The sequence below is a fragment of the Amblyomma americanum genome, chromosome 3, assembly GCF_052857255.1.
Source record: "Amblyomma americanum isolate KBUSLIRL-KWMA chromosome 3, ASM5285725v1, whole genome shotgun sequence".
NCBI classification, from domain to species: domain Eukaryota; kingdom Metazoa; phylum Arthropoda; class Arachnida; order Ixodida; family Ixodidae; genus Amblyomma; species Amblyomma americanum.
The window spans coordinates 120503942-120518403 of NC_135499.1; the positions used below are offsets into that span (position 1 = coordinate 120503942).

A 14462-nucleotide genomic window follows, 5' to 3' on the forward strand; every position below is an offset into this window, starting at 1 on the left:
CTCGTGGGGACAGCTCCTAAGAGCTTGTAGAAGCGTAGCTTGTTGGGCGAGTTGGTGCATGGTACCAGGTAGAGAAACCAGCGAAACAGGGTGCGTACACAAGAAAAGGAAATCACAAGGACGACGCTGGTGCATCCGGCATCACCCTTGCGATTTCCTTTTCTTGTGAACGCGTCCTGTTCCGCTGTTGTCTCTACCTGGTCCTAAGAGCTTCTTACGTCTCTTGAGCTTTGTCGACGGAGCAACGGCGCCAGATTTTTTTTTACCTGCTTTGGTATTCAGGCGTACCTGGAATAACGTGTACATGGGCGTCTTGAAATATTTGACTCCCTGCGGACAACAGCCTTGAGAGTAGAAACTGGAATTGACCCTACCTTAGGCAGCGTCCGTAGCAAGTACAAGAGGGCGTGTGATCGAAGCTAGGAGCTGATAGCAGCCATGTCCAGTTAATGCCGAGGTTGGAGGTTGGGCTTTCAGACGCAATATATGAAGCAAGTTTGAGCGTTGCTTCTATGCGGCGCTTTCACGAGGTTGGTTGTTGCTTATTACCAGCAATGGTCGCAACTCAATCTGGTTCATAACATTTTTGATAACCAGCAGGAGAACGCGGTGGTTTCCGTTCATGAAATACGACGGCGATATCGTTTACCTTAGAGAAAGTACCCCATCCAACTATTGCTGCAAAATGATATTGCCGCTTGAAATAGGAGAAGCGGATTAACGCCACGGCTGTCGAAGGCACATGAAATCCGGCAAGATAAAAAATAAATGCGACGTCGCCATGTTTGAGCGCTCAGTAAAGACGCTCCTCCTCAACCTCTCTTGCTTGGGCAGTGACGCTGCCAGCATTACTGAATGAATGAATTTTTTGAACCTCTTGGCCTATGTACAGAGCTGCACATCGGCAAATTCGCCGAGCTGCCCACTCACTGCTATGTATGCATGACAACTGCATATGTAGACACCTGCCTTCCTTTCGTATCTCAGCGACACGAAGTTATCATTGGTCCTGTTTTTTTTTAATGCTAGAACAAACGTTCATGTTCGTGCAATAGGAGTGCAAAGTTTTCAGGAATCAGGAATCATGTCATGAATCAAGGGTGCCTACTAAATACGTGTGTTGCTAGTTCCTTTTTTCGCAGTTACTTACGAGATTTGTTCTCGAAAATGGGCATCCCTCGCCCTTATTTTTTTTTCACAGTTATCTCTCCGCCCGTTTTTTTTCCTCCTTTCATGCGTTTCTTAAAAATTGGCAAAACACCGCATCGGAAACAGCAGGAAGCGAAGGTGACAAACTTAATGCATTATCTGACAAAGATCCTTTCTTTGTGAAGCAAGTTGTTTTGTTCCTTGTTAACAGCATAGCCTCGCAACCCCCAGAGCTTATATTAAGTTTTAGGTCAAGTCAGAGTAGGGATTGTCTAGTGACAACTTTCACACTTTGCACATTAAGGCCAGACAATAACCTCAGGATTGACCTCGAAATGCAAGCCAACTTAGGAAGAGAGAGGACGGCGGGGTAAATCATGAAAGTTCTCTTTGTGAAATCATACCACTTCGCTGACGGCGCTAGTAGCTTTGGAAGTGGCTTCAGTCGTCGTGGCTGCTGCTGTGACTGTCGTCTCCTGGGAGCCGGTAACGTTCAAACTGGGTGAGACCTCGGTAGTGTCAGCCCCCGTCACGTTCTTAGCACTCGTAGTGGACTCCTCTTTTGAAAACGTTCCTGTGGACTCGGCGTCAGTCTCGTCCGTTGATGAATCGCTGGATGGCACTATCGGCTGAGGAGTGATCACCTGGCAATTAACGATGATGGCGATGGCGATGATATAATAGCTGGTTGGCCTTACATTATTAGGGCTGTATAACCTAGCAACACGCTCAGAGTTATCTTTGAGCGTTGTATGGTTCAGTGCGTCTACAGCGAAAGCTGTTTATGGGACACTCGCCTCCACAGACGACGCGTATAACGACACCAGTCCGCGATCACGTGTCTAACCTATACACCTCCCTCGCGCTGCCTTCCGAGTCTCGTGCTTTGTGCAACCTTTGTCGCCATCTGGTGGGACGCGCAGTCATAAAACGCATCGAAAACGCCTGTCGGACGGTGCATGCAGCCGGAAACCATGAGCCCGCAAACATGCGGGGGGTTAAACACTGCAAGGGAGTGCTAGGGATCCTGCTCGCAAGCACGCTGCCCGAAAATATCCACAAGTCGGTTCCCATACATTTCATAGACAAAAAAGAACATCGTTTAAGCCATGCTTGGAAACTCAATGATACCAGTATCGCTTGCCCGCGCTGCTGAAGCTTCACACTTGATTTATAGCTTAACTCTAGGCACGAGTGCCCCATCTGCCGAAGCCAAGGAGTGCGCGTCTTAGCAGGGGTTTTCTTAGGCAGTGGCTGGTCTAATAAAGTTGGTAGAAACCTGGACCGTTTCGTGAGGGAAGGGGCTTCTTTTTTGTGTCGTCCTTTCTTTGTGGTCTTCCTAATAACGCTATAGGCTTTTTTATTCAAAGAATGAGTGATAAACTAAAACAGCACCAAGTTTTACTGAAGGGACTTAAGTAGGGGACAAAGAGGAAAGATTAAAAAAAACTGTCATTTAAGTTACAATTCTGTGAATTTCGGGATCTAAGCAACAAGCGTTAACGTTGTAAAATTTGCCTGGCTTTTGCTAACGTGGTCAGCGAATCTAAAATAAATTTACAGATTCAATATGCCACGTTCCTTTTCTCAGCTATTTTTTCTTCGGTATAGTATGGACTCCATAATATGAACCGAGCAGTTCGTTCCTGATCACCTGATGCCACAAGCTGCGGTCATAGTTTCTCACCGCCAGACATGTGAAAAGTCCTGGGCACCCTTGAAAGTTGCATTCTTTCTCAGGATTTCAGTAACTTTATGAAGACAAACTTGGAAATCGGAGTTCATTTCGTATTGAGCTCTTAAGATTTTCCGGTTACAACGTGACAACTTAATAGTGAACCGCAGCAAGCACGTAAGCAAAACTGCGCTCTTAATGTGCGGCTGATGCGCGTCTGTAAAGATTTGTTCGGGAATCTCTTTACTGCGGCACGTTTGCCCCGAACGTGGCGAGACTTCAAGAGCTTTGAACATTACAGCCACTGAGTTTTTTTCTGTGTTTGTAATTTCTGTCCAACATATTCGCCGTTTTGTTGTAAAATAGCACGAAATCATTCCTATCAGTACGGTTAATAATTTATGGCATGTCTTGACTTCAGAGGTAGTAGCCGATATTGAAGCCTAAATATTACAAGAACATCACCTGATCTGACATTCAGAATGGCACAGAAGCATGTCGCTTAATTTCAAGATTAAAATTAGGCAGAGTAAGTGTTCGTCTTAGGGGCATCTCTTCCTCCTCAAAACCAAACTGTAGATATTGCGCTACTACGGAGCTCAAAACGCATCATTGGTAGCAGCGAGCCTTTCTTTCATCCCCTTTGTCTCATACCATTCAGAACTGGTGGTTGGCGAGGTACCGTAAATTTCCTACAGGACTTGATTCTTAGACTACACTTTCCACACTGGACATATTTCTGACGTCATTGTAGGACACTTTCATCGCCATTTAAATATGCTGCGACTTTTAATGACAGTCTTGCTTGGTGTCTTTGCCATTTCTTATTCACACTGCGATAACTTCAAAAAAACCTATCTGACGGCTGAAGCAAACTTTATAAGTAAAAGGGATTATTAGCATGGTCTTAAATGCATGAGGCCATGCGGTTACATTGGAAAGCTACACCGTAGTTGAAGAAAATTGAGCCCGGTCTGGCTACCGAATATACTAACACCGCCTGTCTGGCGCAGACGATCTATAAGCTCAGCTAACGTGGACGGCTAGTAGAAGGCAGGGCGAGGCAGAATTCATCAGCTTATAGTAACAAAGGTGTTAGTAAATTCTGTTTAGAAGAATCACCAAAGTTTGCGTAGATATGGCAACTTTAATGCCCATGGCAAATTTGGTCTTTACTGGAAAACTTTCCATAGCACTGCATGGGCCGCATTCTTAGGATCAAGCCAGGCTCGAGCTCGAGACCCAAAGCACGAGCATGGCGTTCAGCGCGGCCAGGCGAGCACGTCCGAAGTTACTTGAATATAGCACTGCCAGTGAAGCTGATTAAACTCTGTCTACAAATGAGCTTTTTTTCATTCTGCGTCAACAACAAAAAGAATTGTAGTCTAGGATTACCGGCTGAATGCATGAATGAGCGAAAGTTGTTAAAGCTTTGGTTTATCTTTGAACCCTAGAACCCTGCATTCTACCGTGGTAACACCCCCAGGTTGTGCATTACTGCGTCCTCTTCATAACCTCCTCCTTCCGTGGTGGCCACACTCTGGCTTCTTCCCGTGGCAGCACCTTCCTTTTGCGCCACTCTTTCTATTTCGTCCCTCTTCTTCCTCTCCCCTCGAAGGTCCAAAGGGGGACTTCCCTCTCTCAATTTTGCCAGTGCCCTGCTTGGCAGGTGGGCAGCAGGTTGACAGGTGGCAATAAAATTTAATTGAATTAAAGAAATGAAATTAAACAGCTATAATTCAGCTCAGGTAACCAAAATTCATTCACAATGTAATTAAGGTCTTCGGCATGACACTGTATATTCCACAGTAGAAGAACGGCTATATGGCTAGATGAAAGCTATTGAAGCTTCCACTGTAAAAAATCTATAACAAACTGCTGGAAAGATTTTGACGCTGGGATTCTTTCATTTTCGAGACTTTCCACGCAGAAAGCCAAGAGAAAAAAACAGTATTCTTTGTAAAATTTTATGCGTGAAGAAAATGTAACTATAGTATTGAGCAATTTTTTCTAAACCAACACCACGGCCCTGTTTCACCTATAATGCCCCAGGTGTACTTCACCCCGTAATGACGAATCACAAGCCTTACACATTCTCTATGTACAGGCCGGAGTACGGGCTGGGCCCGGCCCAGGCCCGTAAAGGCCCGAGCCAGGCCAGGCGAAATAGTAGATTTTCCGGCCCGGTCTGGGAACGGGCTTTCGAGCCGGCCCGAGCCCTTGCAGCGCTCTAAAACCTTCTACGCGGTGTAGTGAAACTTGATGCCCTGCAGATGACTCTGGAGCACTAACAGTACAGCACACTTGCCCAGCGACCTGCATTTAGTTTGCCTTGGCTAGCCAACTTAACTGCTCCAGCGTGAAATATGTGAAACATGTACCATCAGACTAAGCACATTTAAACGGAAAGCTGGTGTATAGAGCTGTCTTGGGCGGTTTCATGATTCACAGCCTAGACATTCAACATCCAATCACGTGACAGTCACATGAAAGGTCGCGTTTCATAATGGGACCAGCGCCAGGTACGTGACCGGGCACCCGTTGCGATGAATGTACCTTAGGTTCCCGAAAACTCAGCACGTACAGAGTTTAGGTCATTAGGGAAAACGTAGGCAACACGGCGATAGCTTTGGCTGAGGTTAGCGCGTAATGAAGAACATCCGTAACACCTGGCAATTTTTTCCATTCTCGATCGTGCTTTCCTGATTTCACGGCACCACCTGACGGGGTGAAATAATGAACCATCACAAATTGCGATTGAGCTTCAAGCATCGAAATGTGATCACCTTTTGCGCGGCAGCTATATATTTTTCGGCAAACGTACAGAGTTTTACTACCGGTATTCATTTCTCTTTTGCGTTAATTGCTGTGTACTCCCTACAACCTAGCATTTTAATAACACCTCTTTGAACTTTAAGATGCGTGAGCGAAACACCGAGTGATTTGCGCACTGACAAAAACATTCATGACTTTCTTTTGCAGTAATACAAGATGTACCGAAAAAAAAAGAAACGGGGGCAGCGAAAGCATAACGTACTTTTTTCGATGTCCCTACTGTGTCGGTAAAGTTGATCAAGTCGAACGCCTCAATGACTTGGGAAACACTGATCATGGGTACAGCCTCGGTTGCGTTCGAAGTACCCGTAGAGTTGGTGGCCGGGCTGCTGGAGACATTTGTGACGAGTGTAGATGCTGATGTCAAGACATCAGTGACGTCCTGCGTTAGGGTGGAAATGATGGCAAGCGACGAAGAAAACGTGATGTAGCAGCCCAAAAATGTCCAGGAGCGAGAATCAAAAAAGGAAACGGCGAATAAACTGTGAAATTTTGCTTCGAGAAATGTTGTCGGATTTGCAGGGAGAGAAAACTTGTAAGAAATTTATTTCTACCCTGGCCTTTTAAACGCTCATTGAGGACAACATTTAAGAATTATTCCGACTAAAATTGATTCTCCGGCCCTTTCTGGTTGTGCTACAGAAGAACCTGTATCAGAGCTGGTTGGTTCATAGCACGAAGACAGTCAAACCAACGAAAGACGACACGCAGCCTAGTTTCGTGTCTCCTGACTCTGCGCCGTCAATCGTTGGCTGTTACTAGCTTTGCTCTGGTGATGCTAACGTTTCTCCGGCAGCAGAAGACGCATTCATGGCTGAGAAAATTGAATTTAGAAATTTTCCCGCCACTCGACTCAAACCTGTGACGTCTATATCGAGGAGGACTGGTTGCCACCGTTTTGAAATGAATAACCGTACAGCTCAGCCTCCGGGATCCGCGAAGGAAATCGGTGTCGACGCACGCGGTTTAGTTGCGATATCAGCCGGTGATGGCGGCACCAGTATTCCGTTTCCTGTTCTTTTCTAGCGTCTAAAAGCTCTGTTTTCTGTCAGCGCGGTCTTTCTATGATTAGAACGTGGTGCCCTATCTACAGAGGTCCACTTAAATTCCACTCAGTGCCCCTTTTATGAGAGCATTCACACACTAGTGAACCTGACGCCATATTTACTAACGTTGCATTTCGCTTTGAATTCATTAGGTCCTCGGCTATTGGCCGCTCCTCCCAGTCAGATTGGTCGTAGGTGAATACGTCACGCTGGCTGTGGCAGACAGACGCCCATGATGTTACTTGCACACGGGTGCGCCGCACTTCCTCAGTATTGGTGGACCAGCGCCAACTCCGGCGACTAACGTAGCGTGAGGAGAAGTTTCGTACGCCATACAAGCTTTATAGGCGCTGATACTGTCTCGGAACCGAAACTGTTCGCTGAATTGTCGAAGCATTGCTGGTGCAGTGCTGGTGCAGTGCTGGCTGGCGGTGCCGGCGCGAACACATTCGGCATGCCTGCCGGTTCGACCTTTGTACACAATTTTCGACAATATGAGAGAAACTGAAGGGCTTACAATGAATGCGCAGTTAGCCAACATGACGCATGTTCCAAGGCTTTTACATTTGACCTCAACACAATCTAGACTATAGATGTTATCACGCTTGCTGCTGTAGGAGGCTTCTGGTGGTCTGATGTCGCTGCGGCCAGATAGTAACACGACTAAAGAGTTAAAATAAGTGGGCTGTCAACTCGTTGGTCGCAATTTACTACGGCTACTCGCCTTCCGATAAAGAAAAAAAATGAATTTAGAGAACAGTAATAAAAGAGACCCACCTGGGTCGTAGATGTAGCCACTTGAGTTGCATTGGATTCTGATTTTGCCGAGATAACTTCTGTAAAGTTGACCAAATCGGCGGCTGTTACCAGGGCGATGTACGTGTCAGCAGAAACTTTCTCCGTAGCGTTCTTCGAGTCGATAATGGCGGTGAATGTCTTGTTTTCAGCAATGGTGACCAATATAACAGCTGATACCATCTCCATGGAGCTCTGCTCGACGATATCGATATGAAAATAATGTGAACAGAAGAAACCGTGATTCTTAAAGCACGATGATTGGTGAGAAATGAGAAAACTGGCGGCGCAAATGGCAGGTAAGAGCATTTTCTACAATAAATGTTGCTTTTATCATGAGTAGAAATCAATGATTTGTTAATGTTACCAGACGAAAACGATTTCATGTCTCTTTTTGAACCTAAAGTTGCTCTCATCGACGAGAAAGCCTCACTGGAACGAAACGGCAAGAATTTCACAATTGCTACTAACGGGCTTTTAACTGAAGCCTGTGTTTGGTAATTGTAACATTGTGTAGCACTTAACATAATAATGCTACGCGGAACTAGCCGGAAGTCAGCTGGTTACTGCTAAATCCTGGATTTTGCTGCCTCTCTTAGCATCTTCCTACTTAACGCTGCGAAGTTCGAGGATGCAGAAAAAAACAAGTAAGCAAGTACACACAATTACTGAGGAAGCGCAGAAAACGCATCTTAATCAGCTATTATTTCCAAACTGAAGGAATCGGAGCCTTTTACTTTCCTGTCGCTCAAGTCGAAGAGGATGGAATGAAAGGACACTGTTCATTGCGCAGTGACTGCCTGGCTCCGAGAAGACGAAGACCAAACGGGGCTCCATCCAGACGAGCACACAAAACGTAAATGACTGCCCGGGTAATATAATAATGCTCTTATTCTTACTCCTTTCCTTCCGTCGTAATTTGCTATGCTACCTCAACACCCCGGTTGTCACCGGGAGCGGTTGAAACAGTGGAGGGGACGTAGAAATTGAATCGAGTAATAATAATTTAATGAGGTACGGGTCCAGCCTTACTTCAAATAATTATTGAGAGTCCTGTCATCAATGCGGAATAGTGGCTCCAGGAGGAGTGGCAGACGTCCCTGCCCGGCTGCTCTGACCTACAGGCCCAAAAGACCCTGGTTGAGCGCGCCCGGGCAGCGGCCGACGCAACTGTGGTCCCGTACTAGGGACCCCACCTAGTGTTTGTGAGGGCCGGCCCCTAAAGAGTCGGTCCAATCATACCTCCCTGCACGTAATCTTTATGGGGCAATAAAAGTCTTTCGTCACCACCACAAGGCTCAACATTGCGCACGTGCTATCTTCATAAATTTCGCATTCTTTCATTTGATAACGAAAAACAACGGCACACATATTTCACCCAGACTTCCCTCACGGCGCTCGACAATTTGACAGTTGTCATCTTAGCGTGCAGAGCTATATCCAAATGCTCGGCTGATTTAGGAGTAAGCGCATGGAAAGGAATACTGGCGGTTACAACACGCATAATACTTAACGCTCGCCCTATTTCATCTCCGTCAAGCTGCCTGCTACACTCCCAGATAATGCCACAATTACTGCAACCAATAAGGGAGCAAATGCTCATTTGAACCCGGCGAAGCGCAGCCATACGGCTACAAAGGAATGTTACACAGCTTAATAATAATAATAATAATAATAATAATAATAATAATAATAATAATAATAATAATAATAATAATAATAATAATAATAATAATAATAATAATAATAATAATAATAATAATAATAATTGGTTTTTGGGGAAAGGAAATGGCGCAGTATCTGTCTCATATATCTTTGGACACCTGAACCTCGCCGTAAGGGAAAGAATAAAGGAGGGAGTGAAAGAAGAAAGGGAGAAAGAGGTGCCGTAGTGGAGGGCTCCGGAATAATTTTGACCACCTGGGGATCTTTAATATGCAGTGACATCGCACAGCGCACGGGCGCCTTATCGTTTCGCCTCCATCGAAACGCAGCCGCCGCGGTCGGGTTCGAACCCGGGAACTCCGGATCAGTATTTTCTTATCGCAGATTTAGTGTACCTTGGGGAATACCCCTAAACAGATTGGAATTAATTCTACTCGCGCTCCGTGAATACAAATCAGACTGATATGCATTAATTGGCTATGTCTTAGCTATCCCATACAAAAAAGTCCTATGGGCGTCTATGAAAAAAGCTATGTCCGTATATGGCCTTTTACGAACGTCTATAAGCACCTATAGAGGTGCTTATTGCCAGCTATTGAAAAATCTATGTCACTAAAGCTATAGCATTGGAACCATACAATTGTCTTAAGCTCTATATAGAAAACTATATCAGCCTGTATAGACAGCTATAGACAGAAATAGGAAAAGTCTATAGCTATTTGGGCCAAAATTCTATAGCCGGCCATAGGACATTTTTGTATGGGATGGTTAACCCTAGTTGAATTGCGAAAGCTTCGTTCCCTCGGCACGCCGTCTACGCAGCGTCTAATTCCGACGCTCTCGAGAACTCAAACCGGTATCTTCCGCATTTGAAGAGTCACTCCGGAACGTGGCACGACTTCTTCTAGCCGCATCTTCGCTACTGCGCTTCTCAAGTCGTGCGGCGCGTTCTTCTGGCGTCTCTTGAGCGCGTTGTCTCTTCCTCGCTTCGTTCTTTCGTTGTTTCGTCTCTTTCGCGCTCTCCATAACGACTACAATACACTGAGGCGAAGCGCATATACAGGGTGTCCAGGCTAACTTCAGCCAAGGGTTAAAAAGTAAGATATTTGGGGTAGGCCAGGGAAACCACTTGCGTACACCTACCAACCGGCTTGCAAATCATTGGTAATTTTTTGTTTTGCAATTAATTAATTAGCAATTAAGAAAATTTTTCTAAATGCCTAAATATTGACTTCAGACAGCAAATGTGAATAGCAAAGTTGGAGAGCACCTTTAGAGACCCTCATTCTATTTATCTGAGATAGAGAGCCTCACGTGTATCTTTTTTCCTAGCTCCAAACAAAGCCCGCGAAATACAAAAAAAAACTTCACGTGACCAACGCATTCGCGTGCCACGATTGTGCTGCTCTATATTCTGGCTCGATTGAACGAAATGAGCTGTTGGCAAGGCGCGACTACCCCATTGTTTTGGCAGGCCGATATCTCGACGGTGGTTGCGGCGCCCGCGCGAGCCAGTCTGCAAGCGTGACTGTGGAACCACCGTCGACATTTCGGCCTGCCAAAACAATGGGGTCGTCGCGCCATGCCAGCAGCTAATTTGTTCACTCAAGCCAGGATTGAGAGCAGCAATATCGTGACGCGCGAATGCGCTATTCACGGGAAGTTTTTTGTATTTCGCGGGCTTTTCTTTGGAGCTCGGAAAGAAGATACACGTCAGGCTTTCTTTATCGCAAATAAATGGAATGGGTGATATCAGTGCACGTTAAAGATCACCAGGTGGTCTAAATTAATCCGGAGCTCTCCACTACGGCACCTATTCCTTTCTTGTTTCACTCCCTCCTTTATCTTTTTCCTTACGGCGCGCTTCAGGTGTCAAACGATATATGAGACAGATACTGCGCCATTTCCTTTCCCCAAAAACTAGTTATTATTATTTCTGAAGGTGCTCTCCAACCTTGCTATTCATATTTGCAGTCTAAAGTAAATATTTACGCATTTAGAAAAATTATCTTAATTGCTAATTAATTTGAAAAACGAAAAAATTGCCTTTGATGCGCAAGCCAGTTCCAGGGTGTATGTAAGTGGTTTCCCTGGCCTACCTAAAATATCTTATTTTTAACCCTCGGCTAACGTTAGTCTAGTCACCCTGTATATATACCCCCCGCGAGGCGACACCTCCTCTTCCTCTACCCCAGCGGAGCACATTTGGAGGAGCGAGCGGCGACGGTAGCGGCTTTGACGGCGGTGCCATCTGTTGAATCGCGGCTACGGCGTTGCTAGGCAACGGCGGCTCAAGGTCGTTCGTCCGCCACCGCATACGGCCTACAGCATACGGGGGAAGGAGCCGAAATGGCTCGCTGGCTGGCGTAGTAAAGCTTTCGCTTTAAAATGTGTTCATGCAAAGCAACCAACCCACCTCGCTCGTAACTGATGTCATATCAGTTCTGTTCGGCTCTCTATCTGCTGGAATCACTTCCGTAAAGTTGACGAAATCGGCAGCCGTAACTAGAAACATGTCAGTCACAGTGGAGACTCCTTCGGTGGCTTTTCCCGAGTCGATAACGGCGGTGAACGTCTCGTTCTCAGCAGTGGTGACCAGTATAGCAGCTGATACCGTTTCCAGGGAGCTCTGCTCGCCATTAACAGCAAGATATGAAAGGAAACGTTAGGAATCATAATTTTCAACAGTGGTCGGTCTCACGTGAAGTTTTGCCTTGGTTCGCTTTAGTTTGGCATCTGGCATGCTATACGCTCACGTCTCTGGCACACTCAGCCAGGTACTAGTGACTACTAGCACCGTTAGCGTAACAACGCGCAAGAGAAAGTCGAAGAGAAATATTTTCAGCTTGCTGGTGACATGAAGCTGAGTGCAACCAGTGTTCCCAAATAACAGGACTTCTCAGTCTCTCCACTAACGTTGCAGGCTCATAGCCACAATGACACATTACTGCGAGATATTACTCTAACTCGCTGCCTAAGCTCACCTGCAACTAAATGTTTCCTTACACTAAAAAATGACCGATTTTGAGTGTTTTAAACTAATAACTTTTTCTTCAAGAAGTGCTAAATGCACTGCGCAATGTAAAGCATCAAACTGTAGCTTATTGAATGCAACTTCCGAACGAAAAAAGCAACCACAGTTGTGCGTGCTAAAATTTTCAAAAATTTAAAGATTAAATATGCTGGTAACTAAAAAAACAAAAAATAAGCTGCTGAAGCATTGTACATGTTCTTAGGTACCATTCTTGTGATTTTCAACCGCGTACATAACACACGGCACTTTCCGTGGGCTTTCAAGTTAGTATGATTGCTGTGCCACTATAGAAAGCTGTCGCGTGAGGGCATGAAGTGAATGTAGATGTGTGATGTGCAGCACATTACATTTGAAATGAGTTCGGTTCTTGTTTTTTTTTTATAGCAGAGCTTGCAGTGCCAATTTTTTTTTGTTATATTTTCTGTTGGTAGTGAACAGGTTCTATGAGTGGAAAGGGGGCATGGCATCTCTTAACTTCCTCCTAAATATCAGCTGCCTTAATTGGTAAAATATCCTGCAATGTTGCAAAGACCCTAAATCACCAAATACAACCACTCTCACAATTTACAAATCAAGCGCACTGCATAAGATACAACGTGGTAGGCAAATCGAAGCACATGTGAGCACGCGCTGATATCACGGGCTTCTGAGACGAAGTCTCGCAATCGGAACCGAATTCCGGCCATTTCACGTGATTGTATAGCTCACCACTACTTCTCTTAAAAAAACTTGGCATAAGAACCGACAAAATTGCTCAGCGTAGCCTTTCGCCTTTCACAAGCACGAGGCGAAACTGACGCAATGATCGGCCACTGAATGACTGCGTCCGCTCAAAGTTTCATTTTTCACGACGCCTTCTCGCGGTAGAAAATGAAAAAATAAATAAAAAACGAAATAAAAGAAACAGTGTTAAGAAGCACACTAGATTGTGCAGCTTGGTCAGGAGAGCTGTCGACTTTTTGGCTGCAGGTTTCAAACATCGGTCCTATATGACCGATGGCCTAAGGCACACTCAGCTGCTGTCTTTGACGAAGAAAAATTTTGAAATTAGCCCAGGTGACACTGCGGCCAATATCAGGACATTTTTCTAACCTCAAGGGCGCATCTCAGGATTACACAATGCTATTTACTTCTTCTGTAAACTGGGTTATCTTCTCGCTGCAACAAGCATTAAGCGCACCTACGTCATAGTTACTTTGTAAAAACAGCTTATTATGCACGAACAAGTGCGTGGAATTTCCTGAACTTATTGTAACTTTCAGTCACGAATGATTATCCATTGGGAGCTTCAGACATTTTTAAGTTGCTAGGGTATTGTCACGAGCATACCTAGCATGCACAGCAAAAATTTCCTTCTAGATGAAATAATTTGATTTATGTCGCGTCTCTATTTGCAGACAGAGTGACCTAACACTGCTTTATTGGACTCAGTAGTGCTTGGTTTCGCTCAGCACAGAACCAAGAATTGTTTATGGAAACGAAGCAGCAGGATTTAGGCGGTTTAAAGCGTTCATCCTGGCAAAATAAGCAAATGAAAATGCCCTGTTCAGAACCCGCACAAAACATGTAGGTTTACCCCAGGAAAGTGATTTACTGCTTTCACGTCTCGTCATCTTCCTCGCCTTATCTAGGAAAGGTTACAAATACAGGGTGTTCAAACGAGTGCGTTTATTATCTAACTGGCAAGCAGAGCAAGGGCCAGTCACAACAGTCCAGTGCGTTCGTATTTTATGCAGCATAAAATATATCATTCCAAGTATACACCTGCTGGACTTATGAAGTCTTCCCAGAAGGCACTCGACTACAAAAGTAACCGAGTAGGAGCAAATAGTGTCAGTTGCAAAGTTTTCACCCGAAGGCACACGAAAAAATCGCGTTACTCGGTTCTTTCAGCCTTCCACCTAACTGGCTCCTAATTGGCCCCACCCAACTGGCGTCGGGCGGCGTCGAGTGCAAGGTGCAGCGACGCTGCCGTTTTCCACTTCAAGCATCGATTCTCTGCCAGACAGCATAAAATAGCATACATACAGTGACAAAACTAATCTGTACATCCTTTACGCGCACCACGGCAACCAAGCCCCATACACGTTTCGAAAAGCACCGTATTTATATCGCCGCATTCTCATTTGCCGAGCGCTCCGATGGTACCAAGTTTACACTGAAGCGTCAGTCTTGGCCTCCGCACGAGTAGTGAGGGCGCTCTTCTACATAGACAGCCTTATCTCATTAATTTTTCTTCTTATTGCGTAGTGATGCGGACTTC

At 45.3% G+C, this 14462-nt stretch overlaps 1 protein-coding gene across 1 annotated transcript in view; it reads right to left on the reverse strand.

Moving 5' to 3' along the window:
- Window positions 1-14462, reverse strand: part of LOC144124059 (uncharacterized) — a 91434-nt gene that overhangs the window by 47923 nt on the left and 29049 nt on the right. The window contains exons 9-12 of the mRNA XM_077656730.1: window positions 11582-11794; window positions 7483-7695; window positions 5862-6041; window positions 1554-1793 (exon numbers count right to left, since the gene is read on the reverse strand). Of these exons, the coding sequence (XP_077512856.1) occupies window positions 1554-1793; window positions 5862-6041; window positions 7483-7695; window positions 11582-11794 (846 nt within the window). The remainder of the gene's footprint in view (window positions 1-1553; window positions 1794-5861; window positions 6042-7482; window positions 7696-11581; window positions 11795-14462) is intronic.